At 47.7% G+C, this 16,572-nt stretch overlaps 9 protein-coding genes across 9 annotated transcripts; 5 read left to right on the top strand and 4 right to left on the bottom strand.

Annotated features, from left to right (window-relative positions):
* Positions 1-679: 679 nt before the first annotated feature.
* On the top strand, positions 680-2,212 carry I302_101084 (uncharacterized protein; the record flags this gene model as incomplete). Its single annotated transcript, XM_019191093.2, has 4 exons — positions 680-865; positions 925-1,045; positions 1,208-2,031; positions 2,114-2,212. 4 exons carry the CDS (start codon positions 680-682, stop codon positions 2,210-2,212), a joined length of 1,230 nt encoding a protein of 409 aa, XP_019047841.2.
* A 343-nt stretch (positions 2,213-2,555) lies between these two features.
* Positions 2,556-4,272, bottom strand: I302_101083 (uncharacterized protein; the record flags this gene model as incomplete). The annotated part of the gene is made up of 5 exons (XM_019191092.1): positions 2,556-2,625; positions 2,682-2,761; positions 2,885-2,965; positions 3,058-3,184; positions 3,329-4,272. 5 exons carry the CDS (start codon positions 4,270-4,272, stop codon positions 2,556-2,558), a joined length of 1,302 nt encoding a protein of 433 aa, XP_019047840.1.
* Positions 4,273-4,832: 560 nt separating this feature from the next.
* I302_101082 (uncharacterized protein) lies at positions 4,833-5,306 on the bottom strand (the record flags this gene model as incomplete). Its single annotated transcript, XM_019191091.1, has 2 exons — positions 4,833-4,954; positions 5,117-5,306. 2 exons carry the CDS (start codon positions 5,304-5,306, stop codon positions 4,833-4,835), a joined length of 312 nt encoding a protein of 103 aa, XP_019047839.1.
* A 321-nt stretch (positions 5,307-5,627) lies between these two features.
* Positions 5,628-6,406, top strand: I302_101081 (uncharacterized protein; the record flags this gene model as incomplete). The annotated part of the gene is made up of 3 exons (XM_019191090.1): positions 5,628-5,943; positions 6,115-6,190; positions 6,292-6,406. The coding sequence occupies 3 exons, from the start codon at positions 5,628-5,630 to the stop codon at positions 6,404-6,406; spliced, it is 507 nt and encodes a 168-aa protein (XP_019047838.1).
* Positions 6,407-6,604: 198 nt separating this feature from the next.
* Positions 6,605-8,153, bottom strand: I302_101080 (uncharacterized protein; the record flags this gene model as incomplete). The annotated part of the gene is made up of 6 exons (XM_019191089.1): positions 6,605-7,035; positions 7,092-7,533; positions 7,607-7,720; positions 7,782-7,826; positions 7,880-7,927; positions 8,100-8,153. The coding sequence occupies 6 exons, from the start codon at positions 8,151-8,153 to the stop codon at positions 6,605-6,607; spliced, it is 1,134 nt and encodes a 377-aa protein (XP_019047837.1).
* A 794-nt stretch (positions 8,154-8,947) lies between these two features.
* Positions 8,948-10,678, top strand: I302_101079 (uncharacterized protein; the record flags this gene model as incomplete). Its single annotated transcript, XM_019191088.1, has 3 exons — positions 8,948-10,207; positions 10,306-10,413; positions 10,508-10,678. The coding sequence occupies 3 exons, from the start codon at positions 8,948-8,950 to the stop codon at positions 10,676-10,678; spliced, it is 1,539 nt and encodes a 512-aa protein (XP_019047836.1).
* Positions 10,679-11,290: 612 nt separating this feature from the next.
* I302_101078 (uncharacterized protein) lies at positions 11,291-12,055 on the top strand (the record flags this gene model as incomplete). The annotated part of the gene is made up of 3 exons (XM_019191087.1): positions 11,291-11,474; positions 11,616-11,656; positions 11,708-12,055. 3 exons carry the CDS (start codon positions 11,291-11,293, stop codon positions 12,053-12,055), a joined length of 573 nt encoding a protein of 190 aa, XP_019047835.1.
* Positions 12,056-12,202: 147 nt separating this feature from the next.
* On the top strand, positions 12,203-13,373 carry I302_101077 (uncharacterized protein; the record flags this gene model as incomplete). The annotated part of the gene is made up of 2 exons (XM_019191086.1): positions 12,203-13,007; positions 13,132-13,373. The coding sequence occupies 2 exons, from the start codon at positions 12,203-12,205 to the stop codon at positions 13,371-13,373; spliced, it is 1,047 nt and encodes a 348-aa protein (XP_019047834.1).
* A 290-nt stretch (positions 13,374-13,663) lies between these two features.
* I302_101076 (uncharacterized protein) lies at positions 13,664-16,100 on the bottom strand (the record flags this gene model as incomplete). The annotated part of the gene is made up of 5 exons (XM_019191085.1): positions 13,664-14,955; positions 15,019-15,219; positions 15,313-15,437; positions 15,549-15,689; positions 15,799-16,100. 5 exons carry the CDS (start codon positions 16,098-16,100, stop codon positions 13,664-13,666), a joined length of 2,061 nt encoding a protein of 686 aa, XP_019047833.1.
* Between the last annotated feature and the right edge of the window lie 472 nt (positions 16,101-16,572).

The raw sequence follows: 16,572 nt of genomic DNA, 5'->3' as shown, positions 1-16,572 counted from the left end.
GGGTAAAGGTCAGTGCGACGAGTTGAGGTATGAGGTGTGTCTGTTGTGTTGAGGACCAAGGTGTCGGGATGTCGAGATGTCCAGAAACGAGTAGGTCCTCGCTGTTGCTCTATGGAGGTGATAGAGTGAGAACTGTAGTCGAGTGATCTTTGAGATAGGATGATGGGTGGCCGTCGAGGTATCAGAGTAGTATGATCCAAAATATAAAAGGATATGGAGGATAATTCGAGGGCCGACTTGTTACGCGGCACGGCCAAAATAAACATAATGAGATTTGATCCCGTTACTACCAGTAATATAGTAGCAGTATAAAGGGTGGCAATATTAACAGGGAATAGCAATAGCAACAGCGTCAACAGCATCATCACCATCTACAACTACATCTCATATGACATTCTCACTAAAGACAGCACACTACCCAACATGAGCACATCAGCACGTCCTCAGTCAGTAAGGGGGCTATACAGTCAGTGACACTCTGTTTCTGCAGTCGGATAGTGTAGACGCCTCGCTGACCCCCACCCCTCCCCTTAGCCCCCCCAGCAGAAGAATGGGTCTTCCTCCCACCCTCCGTCCAACCTCCCTCATCCTCATCTTCCGCACCCAATCCCACTGCCCCTCTCATCTGCCCTCGTCGTTCTCAACAGCAGTAGAAGATGATGAGAACCTAGCCATTCCAATGATGGGAAGACCGTTCAACCTGTTCCTCTCGGAGTATCTCACTACAGCTATGGGCATGCCCTTCGAAGTGGGGAAGACATTGTTGCAAGTTGAATATAGACCTCGAAGGAGGTTTGCAACGGATGAGGTGGAGATAGTTGAGGGGGTGAGGGAGAAGGAGGAGTTTGAACTGCAGGATGATCAAGTGAGTATCATCCCATTTCTTACTATAGGTCGTACTGATCATGGTGATGGTGTATATAGATAAGTAACCCCGAAGAAGCAGACATGTACTTCTCCGACAGACTTGCTCAACCTCCCGCACCGCTCGCTCCTCCCCCTGAGATCGTAGCGGAGACAGACGCAGCGGGGTATCTACCCGATCGTGAGTGGGCTATCCCCTTGTCCCTCAGTCTAAAATCATACATATATCCACCCCGTCGAATAACAATCATCCAAGATGTCTTCGATATTTCTTCACATCCTCATTCCTTCATATTATCGTACTCTGTCACTTCAAGCTAAAAGCATGCCCAACTGCCCCCAGTCCACCCCTCATGGCTCCTCAACGACGACCCCGAGATATCACGCGGAAACGGCGTATGGGGTATGATCCGCCGAATCCGCTATACCTCTTCCGAGGGTTTACCCGGTCTATGGAAATCCCAACTGGTCTCTACCATCCACTCATTCCTCTCCAACATCCTCCAACCATCCATTCACTCATTCTTACTCATTCTCTCACCAAACTCACCCGTCAACCTCGACATCTCTCTCAGTGCATTACCCAATCCAGCCATCCCCCTCTCCCTCCAGGTAACCTCCCATCTCCTTACTCATCTCCTTCTGTCTCCATTGGAGGTAATCAGAACAAGGTTGATAGTGTTACCGACGAATCACCCCAGCACGCCCAGCAGCGTAACCATCTTCAGGAAGATGATCGACGAAGAGGGGGGGTTCTCCAATCTCTATTTCCACCAGAACCTCCTCTTCCCCTCAATCCTGGAACATACCCTCCGACCACTCTTGACGTTGAGTATACCACTAATTATCGAACGGCAATTGAAGATCTCCCCGGATTTCTCACCTATCACCTACAGTCTCATCGACCTATCCCTCGGTCTATCAAGTCTACTAGTACTACTTCCGATCGAAACGGTTAGAAAGAGATTACAACTCCAATCGCGATCAAGGGGAGGGAAACATAAAGATATGAAATCGATTGTGAAGCTTCGAGAGAAGAATTACGTGGGGATCGTCGAGGCGATTTGGAGGATATTGCAGGAAGAGACGGGCGTGAGGAGGAAGAGGAAGATGACCGAGAAGGATGAGGGAGGGTGGTTCGCTGGTGTTCGACAGCTGTATAGAGGGGTGAGTGGTTGTTTCTCCTTTTTGGCTCATACCCTATAGTATAAGCCGTGAAGAGAATCGTACTGATATGTTTGCATCGCAGTTCGGTATGGCAGCTACTGCACATGTGACTGTGTTCGGTCTGGGCCTGGTCAGCCAGTTGTTAGCGGGTAACGATGGTGGAGGGTGGAAAGAGATATAGGGGGAGGATTCCCCTATGTGGTTTTGGTATAACAGTTTCCATAGGCGGGAGTATCAGTATTGATATGTTGATTTGTTTCTGTATCAGTAGGGTAACAGGATAGGATATGCAGAATAGGCATTACTCGTACATTCCTTTAGTGGTGCTAGAAAATAATTCCCATGTTCGTAGCAAACACTGACTTTATCATTACGTTCACGATGTTTGCTAACTCCCTTAACTCGATTCGTCAAGTTGCAAAAAGAAGTGTATCATGTACTAGTATCGCTTGTCCAGTCTCATGAATATATGCATCTCATAACCGTCAAATCGCATATAAGTGATCTACAAAATCTACGTAAAACTACCACCTCGCACCCAACCCACCAAAAGGCATATTCCTCTTCACACTCCTACCTGCAAGGGTCGGCATGCTATTTGGCAATCATCAATACAAATCGCAGATGAATGGCTGACAGGCAAAACTCACAAAGTTACAGGGAAATACGCGCACATTAATGAATCGCCATCAAGGCCGTTGGTCATGTTGAATGTAAGTTGGTCGAACCGCTATCAGTCAACGTAAGGTCAGTATCCCTTTAGTCCAAGTGGGCAGAACGACTGACACGGGGGACGGGCACAGGTGGATATCGAGAGGTAGGCAGGTGGAATAAGGAGAAGATGGGAACTTACATTATTCATCGTCGCAAATTCATACGTATAACTCTTGGTCTCTTGGTTCTTGATCGGACAGGTAGTATATTGACATGCGTCCTGTCGAAAGTACATGTACAGTAGCATCAATATTAGCGGACCTACAAGCACACTAAAATAGATAGAGGGATAATGGGACGACTGAAACTCACAAAGGCCTGTCCGGGATATGTGAAATGCTGTTGACCATCCGACATGGTCTTATCTCTCGCTACGAGGTTGGCTCGGGGCGAGGAGGAGTCTTCGGGTGAGACGTACGTGAGGGTTATGGTGTAGTTTCTAGATTATTTGAGAGGATCAGCCATCATCCTTCGCATATCATCTCATAATATATCAAGCTAGTTGGCATCGTCTCATGCTTCTCATTGCGATTTTTTCATTGAGAGTATATCAAACAAGAAGAAGAAGAAGAAAAAGACTCACTTTCCAGCTTGGAAATGGCACGGATCCAATATAGTCCCCTTCCCTCCCTCGCACGGATTAACTTTGATCTCAGTGACTGTTCCTTTGGTCTCGGCGCAATGCTTGTATCGGATCTTCTTGCCTTGGTCTTTATCTTCAGCTTGCGAGGCGGTAGTTGACGCCGAGGAACTAGCTGAAGCTGCAGCAGCGTCCAGGGAATCGGTAGATGTGATCTCTGCCGCGGCTACTGCTGTGGACGATGCAGTCGAAATGGAGGTGGATATAGCAGAAGGAGCAGCCGAAGTCGATCCGACTGATGTTGATGCCATGGCGGAAGTGCCAGTGGACGTGGACGTAGACATAGCTACAGCCGAGAAAGAGGTGATCGTTCCGCTCGCTACTCCGGAAGAAATCACCCCAGCCATAGAGGTGATAGCAGCAGCCGCAGCGGTAATATCCATACCAGCTACACTGATGGACGTAGCCTCCAATAGACTATCACCCTGATATTCCACCGTTACCATACCTGTCGGCGTGGGTGTAGAAATATCATTGGCAGAGAGATCCTCCTCCGAGGTATCTTGAATATACATATCCCCAGTCCCACCAGCGGTGACACCAGCAGTAGGTACCGAAGCAAGAGTATCGGTTGGGAGAGCCTCAGCTTGTGGTTGAGCAAGTAATGTCTGAGGGACGGTGTTAATTTGCCAGATTGATGGTGTTGACATTGCGGTAGGTTGGGGATCGTCCGCTATCGATAGGGATAACGAGGCTGAGGGGTCCAGTGGGAGGTTGTTGAGAGATGGAGGGAGCTCTAAAGCTCCTGCGCCTGTTGCTGGTTCTTGTCGACGGAGAAGAGCTGGTAGAGGAAATTTCTGCTCGATATGACCTTGGTAGTGAGGGAGGGACATGGCTGGTAGAGCGGCGAGGAGGGGTAAGAGCGCGAACAGAGTGGAAGTGTGCATCTTGGGAATTATCTATTTCACTTGCTGATGAATGGTGAGAGAGGGCGGGTTATAGAGATGTTCGAGAAGGATGAGCCGATCAACGGGTTGTTCTGAAATTTGGAAGTAGGAGCACAAGATGTCGCCTGGACGTCTGGGTGGGAAGGTATCAAACCTGTTTTGTGTAATTGTAGAAGAGAAGGGTGAGGGGAAGAAGGTGAGAGATGTGGGTAACGACATGATTATATGTACTCCGGTAATTTAGGTTTACGGCCTAGGTATGATGATAGTCCAGATCGGAGTGATGTTCTCTTCATGTCATGTTCTGGTTGAAGATGAAAGATGGACGAGGAATGTCTCAGAGTGAGATTATCAGAGCTGGGAGTGACGTTGTATCGGGCTGAATCGAAATTGTGTGTCGGTGTGAGCTGGTTATCTGGTAAGGATGTAGGGATACCTCTAATCGATGATGGTTGGAAGTCTTTCTGGTCGTTGATTCATTGGTAGTGACAGTAGTAGGAGATGGGGGTTTATCTTGTTCATCGTTATCGTAATGTTCTTTCTGTTCGTCCCGACCACTCTCAGAATGGGATAGGTCCATACGCTTCACACTCCCCCTCGCACTCCTTGAACGTCCTATTACATTCTCTAGTATTCTTATGCTCTTCGCACTGGTTACATCGGATACCTTCTCTGCAGAATGCTACATAACATCGACAGATGATCAGCTTCTCCCATTGCGTGACTCTTACTTCCAGCCTGCTCTCTCTTATCGTATACCCCATGTGACACCTATGCATCGTCCCTGCCTTCACCCCCCTTACACCGATACTACTACAGCATACCATGCAGGGGTGATACTCACGCTTACTCCCAATCCTTCCTATGGGATTCCTCCAATCCCCATCTTTTACACACCTCACCTCGAAATCCGGACAGATCCCTTTAAACGATTCTTGCAACTGACCATCACGGGGAATGAATGAACCTGATACGGGGATGAGGGAGATGGACGATACAAGTATTGATACTGCGAATGCGATTACGAGCTTCATGTTTTGCTAATAGCGGGTGTGCCGAATGTGAGATAAGAAGAGTTAAGGCTCACGGTGAATGTAGTGGGAAGCTTAAGGGGGAAAGACGAGAATGAAGAAAAGGTGATAGACGGGTGGTCGTTTAATCGCGCCAATGCAGTCATGTCGACGCCAATCTCCAATCCTCCTTGACGAGTCAGTCGATAAAAATAGATTGCATGTGTCCTTGTGTCTCAACCTCTCAATGTATATATAAGAGACGCCCCCCTCTCTCTCCCTAGAGAATGAACCTATCCATCTTCCCTCTTTCATAAACATAAACATAAACAAAACGCAGGCAAGATGACACAACCCCTCAACGAAATCAACAAACTAATCTTCACCCTCCACCTGATCCCCCAACCTCTACCCATCTACACATTCTTCTACCCACTCTCCATCATCCCTTCCCTCACGCCCAACCTGTACGAGAAGTATCCCTACTTCAGCGTCACCCGTGAATTGGACGGTGTGAGTGTTGTGGCCGCATTTCCACCTGGCGAGGAGGGGGTGGTGGTTGATGGAGAGGTCAGAGGATTGAGAGAGCTGGGAGATGGGGATGCTGGGAGGTGGTTCGGGCCCTGGAAAGCTATTAAGATTAGGGGACCGTTGTATATTGGTGAGTGAGCTTTGAACTTCTCATTGGATTGGGTAGTATAGAAGGGAACGAGGTCGTATGGGTGAATGGTGATTATACCCCTCAAGCCGATTCACACTCAGCAGAAGACCCGGCTCAGTCGTGGAGGTATCGAGTATCGAGTGTCGACGCTGACCCTTTTTATCACACAAGGATTGACCGGCATATTGCATGAATTCCTTACACCACTACGAAAAGCCGAGATCAACATCTACGCAATATCAACTTGGTGAGTATCGCTATGAACTGTTGATTCGGAAACACACCACTGGACCCATTGCCTTCATTGACCTGCTTGCTGATCGTCATGCCCCACCCTCTACCCCACAGGCCAACAGACTATATCCTCGTCCCAGCTGAAAAGCTCGATACGGCTTTAGATGTGCTGAAAGCAGACGGTTGGCAAGTCGTGCTGCAGGCTAATGAGAGTTTGGGGGTACAGTGATATGACATGCTGGATGAGATACACACTATATACGAATAACCACTTTTACAGACATCACATAGACATATATCAGGACCTATCATAGACATATATATCAACAATAGAATTATTCTTCCTATCAACCCCTTTGACCGATGATGCACATTAAGATGAGATGATCCTGTATTCCTCCTCCCACCTCAACCATTCTCCTCTTCGTCATCGTAATATAAGTCCTTGACGCACTCGTTGTACTTGGTTGATGAATTGGATGAACAAATGATTCCAAATCCAAAACCACCTGACCAAGCTTCTCTTCCCATTTAGCCTCTGCGTCGCAAGACCATCTCTAGTATGATTGCCGAATACCAAATTCCCAACCTCCTCGACATAGTCCACATCCAACATACCATTAGATCTCTTGTAAGGTTCGATGGTGATACCTTCAAACCCATCATCAATCGCATCCCACATTTTCCTCTCAGCATCATTGAGGTCGTCATAAGCTTTGGGTAATTTCCTAATTGATTTACGCCTGTACCCGTCCTCTACGCCTAATGAAATCATCTTTTCGTATACCACTTTCGGAGGGAATTCAGGAAACTTGTCCCCTTTGTCTCGTTCGACGGTGCAGTAAAGCTGGGGAATCGCTGGAAGGTAGAACCAAATCAGGATATGTCTTAAGGCTGTCAAGCTCAGTACTCACTTGCACCTCTAAGCCTTCTCAATTGATGAGTAACATTGGAGACCACGACGATGTTGAAGTCGGGATCGGCAATGTTGTTGTGAAGTCCACCGTTGCTGCTTTGGCTCGAAGATGGTACGGGGATGTGGGTGCCGGAATGACCATCTGTCGCTTGTGGGCGGCGGAGAAGGAGATGCTGTGGTGGTGAAGAAGGGGGATCGGGGTCAACTTGAAGCGTGTCGGGATCCACATGATGAAGTTTGTCATATTGCAGTAGGATCTTTGTCAATTCCGATTGAGTATGTCCTAACAATCGTAAATATCCTTCTTTCTGTTCTATCGTTGTTGATTTCAGAGCTTGAGTTTGAATCCCGAGAAAGTGGGTTTGAGAATGCTCGTTGGCATATGAAGTTAACCTTTCCTTCATTCCTATCAGGACATCGACCTTCTCGGTCATCTCCATCTGATGTGGTAAACCAAGTGTGGTGTGAGCAGCGTCAATCGTAAACATGAACACTAAGAAAAGCTCGACTGACGTCTTTCCCTTGCATTGCCAACTTCATTGCCCTATCCTTGTCTCTCTCTTTCTGATCGGAGGCGATCTTGCTGAGGTAGTCGATCATCGAATGATTATCCTTCGAGACTCGTTCCTGTATGATGTACGAGGATCAATACCATACTTGGTAGGGTTGACGGCAAAGAGATACAAACTTGGATTTTGTGAGATACCGGTCCGTCTTCCTCGCTGTCGGATTCCTGTTGGTTTCAGTATCAGTATCGAATGAAAGGGTCATGAATATCCTACTTACTCGAGTGGACTCTCGCTGTTTTCTCTTTTTCCTCCCATCGTCGGTATGCTGTGAAACCGATATGCATAACGTCAGCTCATGATGTCACAATGCATGTTTCAAGTGCTCGTTCCAGGAAGTGTAAATGATGCTGTCGAGGTCGAGGTCGATGATCGCTGTTGATTATTCCGATGTTAGCTAACACTTCACTTCCCCTCGATTGAAAATACCTTTGACTCACAGAGGGTTCGCCTGCGATGGTTGAAGGAGGAGCAGAGGAAGACGAGTTAGACATGGTGAGGGTGAGTGTTATGTCAATAAGCTAGCGTAGGAGGGGGTTTCAGTACTGGGAATATCAGTATGGTAACGATATCAGCTGGTATAGTAGTATAGCTCTTGCATCGTTTCTGGTTATGAGTGATGAAAGAAGGAAGAAGAAGAAGATCAAGGGATGACGGTGATTTAGACATGTTTATATATAGCATGTATAATATAGTTGACTGTACCACTGGTGTATCGTAAGAGTCAAATGATCGACGCAGAGACCACTTGATTGACAGGGCATCTCCATCTCCATCGACTTGACTGGTTGACCATCTTCATCTTCCTCTTGACGCACTGATCAAAATACATCAAGGTTGTGAGGTTGTGAACATGACGTTGACAAGTAGCATGCAGTTTCATACTCAGTAGTAGGGTATTTACACAAGTTGATTTTTGATACTTCACATCCAAGTTGATATCGCCAACTTGACTTCAGCATCGTCTATATGGTGGAGGGAGGAGTGGGGAGCATGAACACGCCACAGCTAGAATGGGACCGCGGCGATTGCATTGATTTCTGGTTGATTTCAGTATATGTCACGTGATCACAAGTAATGTTCACACTATGGGACGCGTCTCACTTTACTTTCACCCTCTCATCACATTACCATATTCCTTTTTAGATTCAATCCATCACCATAGCAGAACATTACTAGCGAATGCTTTGTCAACTAATCTTCCCTCTTTATCTTCCCTATCCTTCTCTTCTTCCCTTCTCATCTTGATATTTCCTCTACAACGACATCGTCTCACCACGCCCCACCAATGTCAGCCCACTCAACACCGCTCGAGCCCCTCAAGCGAATCCCATCAAGGATGACCACCCCCTCCTCGTCGGCCAAACGTCAACGCGTCTCCATCAAGCATATGACACCCCACTCATCATCCGACATCGACATCGATATCGACCAGCACCCCATCAAGTACACCGCTGCACCGGTACCCATCCCAGCACCCATCAGGATCCTCTCGGGTGCACCATTAACTCCTTCCACTTCGACCGTAGCATTCTCCTCATCACCCGGTAGGAGAGTCATGATGGCCTCATCCTCGCCTACCAAATACTCTCAGCGCCCATCTCAACTCTCAGACTCAAAAAGGGCAGATCAATTCGACCACGAGCTGGTATTGGAAGAAGGAACGACCTTGATATTTGGCCGACATAGACATAAGCAATCCTCCAGCAAATCATCCTCTTCTTCCCTATCTTCCACAATCCCCTCGCACCTATCCGGATTACTCGCTCATCCAGAGAATGAAAGTCGTGTCATTCACTTATCCAAGCATGCATCTCACGCTTCGAGGGTACATGCTGCCATTGAACTGGTCAAGGAAGATTTGATGAGGATCTTGGTGATTGGGCAGAACGGGATGAAAGTGAAGATCACAAACAAGAAGAGGGGAGTAAGATTATTGCAAGGCCAGAAATTTGATCTATCCGTATCTTCAACACAAAGTGTGGAGTTGGATTTCTTCGGGTCCAAAGTGTTGGTTAGATTACAGCCTCGACAAGAAGAGAGGGAAAGGCTCTTCTCGTCCAGTCCTATCAAGAGTATGATCATGGGCATGGGTACCAGGATGGATAGCTCGATGCCTCCGTCAAGTCCTCCCATGGTACCTATGGATGAAGATGTGCTCTCCGAACTCGAAGATGAGGTTGTTCTACCCCAGCAATCCATACCTGAACCACCTAGATCAGCTCAGCAGATCGTACCACCACAGAACCAAGAAGACGAAGAAGACAGACAATCAAGACAATCTTCCCCCCTTTCACCGCCGTCCGAACCTAGACTATCACCTTTACCTGAGATGGAAGATGAGGTAGTATCAGTACCGGAACCGCAGGTGGAGGAGAAGCAAATCAAAGCTGAACAGATCGAATCGGTCTCGCACTCTAGCAGAGCTACCACGCCGCATGTACCTGTTCCTGCCGATTTGGATCTACCAGCTATAATCGCTTCGACGGTGGTGTTTTCCGGGTCTAGTAAATTGAGTTTACCAGATTTGGTAAAACACATGTTGGAGGTGAGTTCGGTCTCGATATGTGCTCCTAGATGGCACAAGCAGTTAAAGATCAGTGTGGAGTGATGGTAGCTGATGGTTTTGATTTGGTGGGTTCGCAGTCACAACCAAGTTTGAAGGAACATGGTTCAGAGAAAATATGGTCCAGCTGGGTTGGCGAGGCGTTGGAGGGGAATAGGATGTTTGGCAAAGTTGAAAGGCATGGGAAGGTGAGTCTTGTCCCCGACCCCCATTTTTTTTCCCGTAATTATGTCTGCTCTTCTGCTATCTTTGAGGGTGTTAACTCTCACGTTCATAATTCAGGACGCATCTGGTCACCCGTTATTACCTCATTACTACTACGACCCCTCGCACGACCCCGATACCTCGCGAGCTAAAGAGCTGGGCGCATTGGTCAGACCGCTCAGGACTGCTCAGAGGACGGGCGGGAAGACTATTGATTGGAGACCTGTAGGAAGGGGAAGGAGATCATAAATTGCTCATGGCAGGTGGAAGACACAGCTAAGGAGATGTTTTTCAGCACGGATGCGGTTGCGGGTTCCAGTATAATGTATTAGGATCTTCGATTTTTTCTTCTTCTCTGCTTTGATTTAGGCACATCTACATTTACAATTTTGATTTATTTTTGGATTAATGTTCATTTACTATTTTACCACTACTTGGATATGCCATTCATCGTGATACGGAAATGCAGGATTTGATATTCTCTTACTCCTTACTAATTCGCTCTCTGGGCATCACCACTATACTGATCTGCAGAGGATAACTTGTGCTGTAATGTATACTCAATGCTGATCGCACAGGGGAAAGAGCGAAAGGACGTTACGATACGATCTGTCACGTCGATCATATCCGTTCAGGTATCTCTCATTCATCCTTTCATATATTGATTCTCCTTTATGACTGATTGATCTTCGATAAGATAAATATATATCATGTCGAGGTATGTATACTTATAGCAGGAGAAGACGTATCATAATGTGCTAGGTGCTCATTGGAAGATTGGACTTACTCGTATATACACACTAATTGGCAATTCCGAAGCCAAGACTTTGAGAGATAGACACATACAGTACTGGACCCGAAATGTCTAACAATATCAATGTCCACCAAGATGCCAACGATAATTCTACGAGCAGCACCGAGAAAAAGTTCGAGCTCTTAGTCGTAGGAGCAGGTATAGCGGGTTTATCATTCGTGTATGGGCTTAGGAGGAGTGAATTATACAGGGAGGGGAAGGTGGGATATAAAATCGTAGAGAGGAGGGATGGTAAGTGATCTTACGTCCTCAACTGTGGCGATTGGGTGACTGGTCGATTCGAATGATGAGTCGGTGTGTGCGAGATGGATTGATGATTGGATAGTCATTAATAGAAGGACGGAGCGCTGATATTGTTATGAATTACTTTAGGTCCGGGGACAGATCTAGGCTATCCAATTCACCTATCATCCGTAGGTCCCGTTATTTGATGATAAATTGCCAACTAAGACGAGGACATATAGGCAGCTCGTAAATCCCTCGAATCCATGTTCTCACCGCCCGACCTCGAGAAACTCCATCACGCCCGCTCGAAGATCCCAGTATATCACGATGGCATCACTGTCTCATCATACAGGGGCAAGAAAGCTTGGAGGACTGTCCGTGAGCCCGGGACTAGGCCGATGATAGAAAGGGAAGAGTTGATGGAAATTCTGAGAGGTGGGGTAGGAGTGGGAGAGGTGGAGTATGGACTGGAGGTGGTTTCGCACTCCCAAAAGGAGGGAGGGGTGGAGGTGAAGTTGAAGGGAAGAGAGGGGAGGAGGGAGGAGGTGAAAGTGGATCTGGTTGTTGATGAGTCTTACATTGAATGATCTATCTACGTCCTGAATTGCTTGTCTGTCAACTACCTCCCTCTCCATCTCGTAAGAGAACCGTTCACTTACCCATGAGATACCCCTTTACGAATATCGGATCAATCGCGATTGACTATGATATGACTTATACCAGGCGCAGACGGCATGTTCTCCCAAACCCGCCAATCCCTACTCCCCCACACCGAAGTGCTAGAAAAACTCCCATGGACAATTATCAACTCGCGCACCTCCTCGAGCGAGGTGTTGAGATGGCTGAAAGATCCTCATGGGATTAATACGATTTACGGGGATTCATTCTCTGCTACGATGATTCCGCTTTCTTCTGGGGTCAATCTTGGGAATGAAGTAGGAGCGGACGGTGATAAGCATGTCCTTTCGCCCGTTGTGGAGGAAGGACCTAACGATGGGATGAAACCAGATGATGAGGGCAGGAAGGAAGATGGCAGTATCACGCAGAATGATGATATCACAGTAAATGATCATCAAGGTATCAAACTAATCAACGGCATCGAAAGAACCACCCCAAAATCAAATACTGACAATACCACAGAACATATCCCTGAAGAACCCAGCACTGACCATCCTAAATCAAGCAATCCTGATAACCTCAGTACTAACCCCATTACCACACCTAAAGAGATATCCCAAGTCTATGTAGCCTTAACAGTCCCCTCCAAATGGCTATCTCCATCCTACTGCCACCAAATGTCAAAATGTACATGCGAGCCCACCATCCACTCCCTCTTTCTCCGTAATCTTGAAAACTCCGATGGGTGGGGCAGGAGAAAGGGATACCAGATGTATAGTATGCGAAGGACTTTCGCGGGTAGGGGGAGGGTAGTACTTCTTGGAGATGCGGGTCATGGGATGCCGCCATTCTGCGGGGCTGGGGCGGGGAGCGCGGTGGTTGATTCGATTGAGCTGGTAAGGGAGCTGGAACGTGGGTTGGGTGAGTTGACTTTTTGCTTTACTATGCTATGGGGTCTTGTTTCAGGTTGGGAATGGGAACGTAGTATCTTCCCAGAGTGATGATGACAGGGGATTAGATGACTGATTTTGTTAATGGTATCCAGACAACATCGACTACACACTTCAAGAATTCAGGACTCAAAGTCAATCCCGGAACGATCCCTTGATCAAGGAGTCGAACAGATTACTATGGCTCGCTCAGGGAGAGACGGAGTTGTCTATGTTAGCTAGGAAAGTTGTGTTCTGGGGTTTGGAGATGGGAGAAGTGTTTAGTGGGAAACGGAGGAAGCTGGAGGAGCAGTTGCGAAAGAGCATCGAAGAGGATGAGAGCAAAGGTATGAGGTGATGATGCTTGAGGGATAGCGTAGTGCACACGTGTACATTCGGATGCGTGCGGTGGTAGGAAGTATCATGGGAGATTTTGAGGAGAAATAGTCCAGCTCGAAGGAGATGATAAATTTATGGATGGAGTCTGCTCTTCGAATCCATGAAATACTAAAGATACCTGGTCATAAATTAGCCATTCATACGAGGAGCGTTGTCACTGCAGAGATCATATTAGTTATTGTACTATATATATATCACAGTGTCACATATATCAATGCATAGAATTGTTCTACCTACATGATCAAACATCTACCCCCTCTGAATAGCCCTCCTCAAATTCTCATACAGCTCCCCCATCCCCTCTTCACCAGTAGTATATCTTCCTTCTCCCGCTAGCTCCCACCCAGCCTCAGTATCACTCTCAAACTCTCTCTCTCTCCCTGCTCTTCTCCCGTCTCCTCGTATTTTCGGATACTGGTACCTGTCATCATGCTCGTCCCGCAGCCCTCCACTGAGGTGGGGTAATGTCTTCTGACGAGGCATCAGGACTCCCTCGGAGTGTGCTCCTGATCGTGTAGATGAGTTGGTAGATGATCGGATGATAGGTTCAGGAAGTGGTCTTCGAATGTGAGAGGCCAAGGCTGAAGAGAGGGAAGGTTGAGGATCATAAGGGTTAGATAAGGGCGCGCAGTAAGATTCCTTTTGTGGCATTGAAGGTCTCCTCGACGAGTGCGAAGACGAATACAACTCGCGCGTAGATGATGGACGATTCCGAGTATCCTCAAATGGATCTTGAAGTGATCTAGACGACTTGTCGTAAGAATATCCTCGATCGTACACCCCGCCTATACCTCCTGAAGATCTCCTACTAGTCGAATAATATCCCTTCTCTCTCGAGTTGTTCCTATGCCTATCCCTCTCAAAGTCGAATACATCCTTTGCGGAATGTCTAGATCTTTCGAAGTAGTACGATTCCTCTCTCTCCTTTCGTTCCCTTTGTCTATGTCTATGTCTTCTTTCCCTATCTCCGCCATGATACTCACCAGACCGATGAGCTCTTTCCCGCGTATAATTCACCTGGGGTACCTCCGTAAATCTCTCTCGGTCCCTATCCCTCTCATCGCCATGGGAATATTGTCTACCCCTATAACCAAGTGTAGGCACAGGCACCTCATCCCTCCTCTCCCTCACTTCCACCACTTTCCCCATCACACCTGCACTACTAAGGAGGGAAGAAGAAGAAGCAGCCAAAGAAGACGCAGCGGCCTTCTCCTTAATGACACTCTGCCAATCCTTCTCCACATCCCTCCCCAACCCTGTCTTGCGAAATACCCTTGATCGCGCGCAGAAGATCAGCGCGGCGATGAGGATGAGGCCGCAGATTGAGATGGGTAAGGCAATGGCTTTGATATTGGGTTTGTTCTCGCGAGAAGAGGCGGCGAGGCCCATGTTGTCTGCGTTGGGGCTGGCGTTGGAGGTGGATAATGAGATGGGGGCGTAGGGGATGGTAGCTTGGAGGGGAGCTTGGATGGTTGGGTAGAGGGGTGTATGGGCGATAGGTGTAGGAGAAGTGGGGGCGAGGGCTGTGAAGAGGGTAGCTACTACATGGGTAGGAATTCAGGTTAGTATCGATGTTGGGATCAGTGCGATTCCATGTGACTCACCAGCTGTACTTCTCACTGGAGTGACTCTGGCCTTGGTCGTACCGCTAGATACGGGCGCACTTGTGCTAATCATACTGAGGGTATCTGCACTGAATGCAGTGGCCGAAGCGGTACTGTCAACCTCGCTGGCCAGACCAAAGGTAGCAGATGCAGAAGCGGTAGGGACTATTGTGGTAGAGTTGACAGGAGATGCGACATATGCTACAGTAATACATGAATACGTATCAGCCTTGGGTCGATAATGTCAAGTGAAGGGGGTTTAGTCTCGAGTCTCAAGGAAGCTTCCATACTCACCGTTAGGTACCCCGCTATCCCCCTTTACTCCAAAAACAGGCGAGTTGAACGTCCTCCCCCTGTTGGTAGGATTATTCATGGACAGATAGAGCTTTTCAATAGATTGAGAGATGACCGGCATCGTCCTGTAGTCCACCACACAGAATCAGCTTGACGAATACACCTCATTTGGGTTGAGAGATTGCATTCCAGTCGGACAGCGGACCAGATCCAGGCTCGGCGAGTCAGGCACTCACATGACAGCAGAAAAAGTGCCATCACCATTATCTTTGACACTCGGCCAATTCTCATTCCCACAGTCCGCCCCTGTCGCTGTATTGGGGTCGGTCGAGGTGCAAAGTGAGAACGAGGGGGAGTAGATGGGACTGGGCGAATGCCTGATCACGGATGAACATCATTAGTGCCGTTCTCACATGTCCTCGTAGGACAGCTCTGTGAAGCAATGGACGAACAATCCAAGGGAAGTAGATGGAAAAGAAAACTCACCAAGTAACAGTCAAAGCCTGTCCCGAAGGTAACACATCCCCAGGCGAAGGCGAGATCCATTCAATACCATTCTCATTCTCATTCTCCTCCGCATTCGTGCTAGTACCAGTGTATCCCATCTCAACCTGATCGTCAGTCCCACTCATACCGTACCCCATCTCATCGGGATTCGCTCCGGCGTCATATCCACCCAAATCGCCATTATCGCCATATTCAGGATCGTCATGGTATTTTCTAGCTTGGACTAATAAAGGCAAAATTAGAAATAGAGAGGCGGTGTGACCGCTCTGCGTGAGGTGCATAATGCCTTTCAAAGGCGTTGCCTTGGGCCGGTTTTGGTGGGGAAGATGGGATCCAGTCCTTTCTTCTTCTGTATCACGCTTTTGAAAGAGTTGGGCAGGTGAGGTAGGGATAGATAAGACGCCAGCGTCTTTTTTTGCTTTGTTGCGTATGATGAAGGTACGGAGGGGCTAAGGGGGAAGGGAGAAGGGAGACAGCAAGGAGGAATTGAAAGTCAAGGAAGGAGAATTGAATTCCATCACGGTATATTCCATACTTGTTAGTACCGCCTTGCATCAACATCAGTACCGGTAATGTTGTAACACTTCAAGCATCTGGCAAGACCTTCCAGTCCTAGAAACAAGGCAGGTAATGATCTAATCTCGATCAAATGGTTAGTCCAAATCGCAATTCCGCCGCACATATCTCACATCAGTATAACCCAGACCCATCAGTAAATGTCTCACCTTGGTAACTCAGCTTAATGCATATATA

The sequence above is a fragment of the Kwoniella bestiolae genome, chromosome 1 (assembly GCF_000512585.2).
Source record: "Kwoniella bestiolae CBS 10118 chromosome 1, complete sequence".
Lineage (NCBI taxonomy): Eukaryota > Fungi > Basidiomycota > Tremellomycetes > Tremellales > Cryptococcaceae > Kwoniella > Kwoniella bestiolae.
Note: the sequence above shows the minus strand (reverse complement) of the source record. Positions and strands in the feature narration are given on the sequence as shown.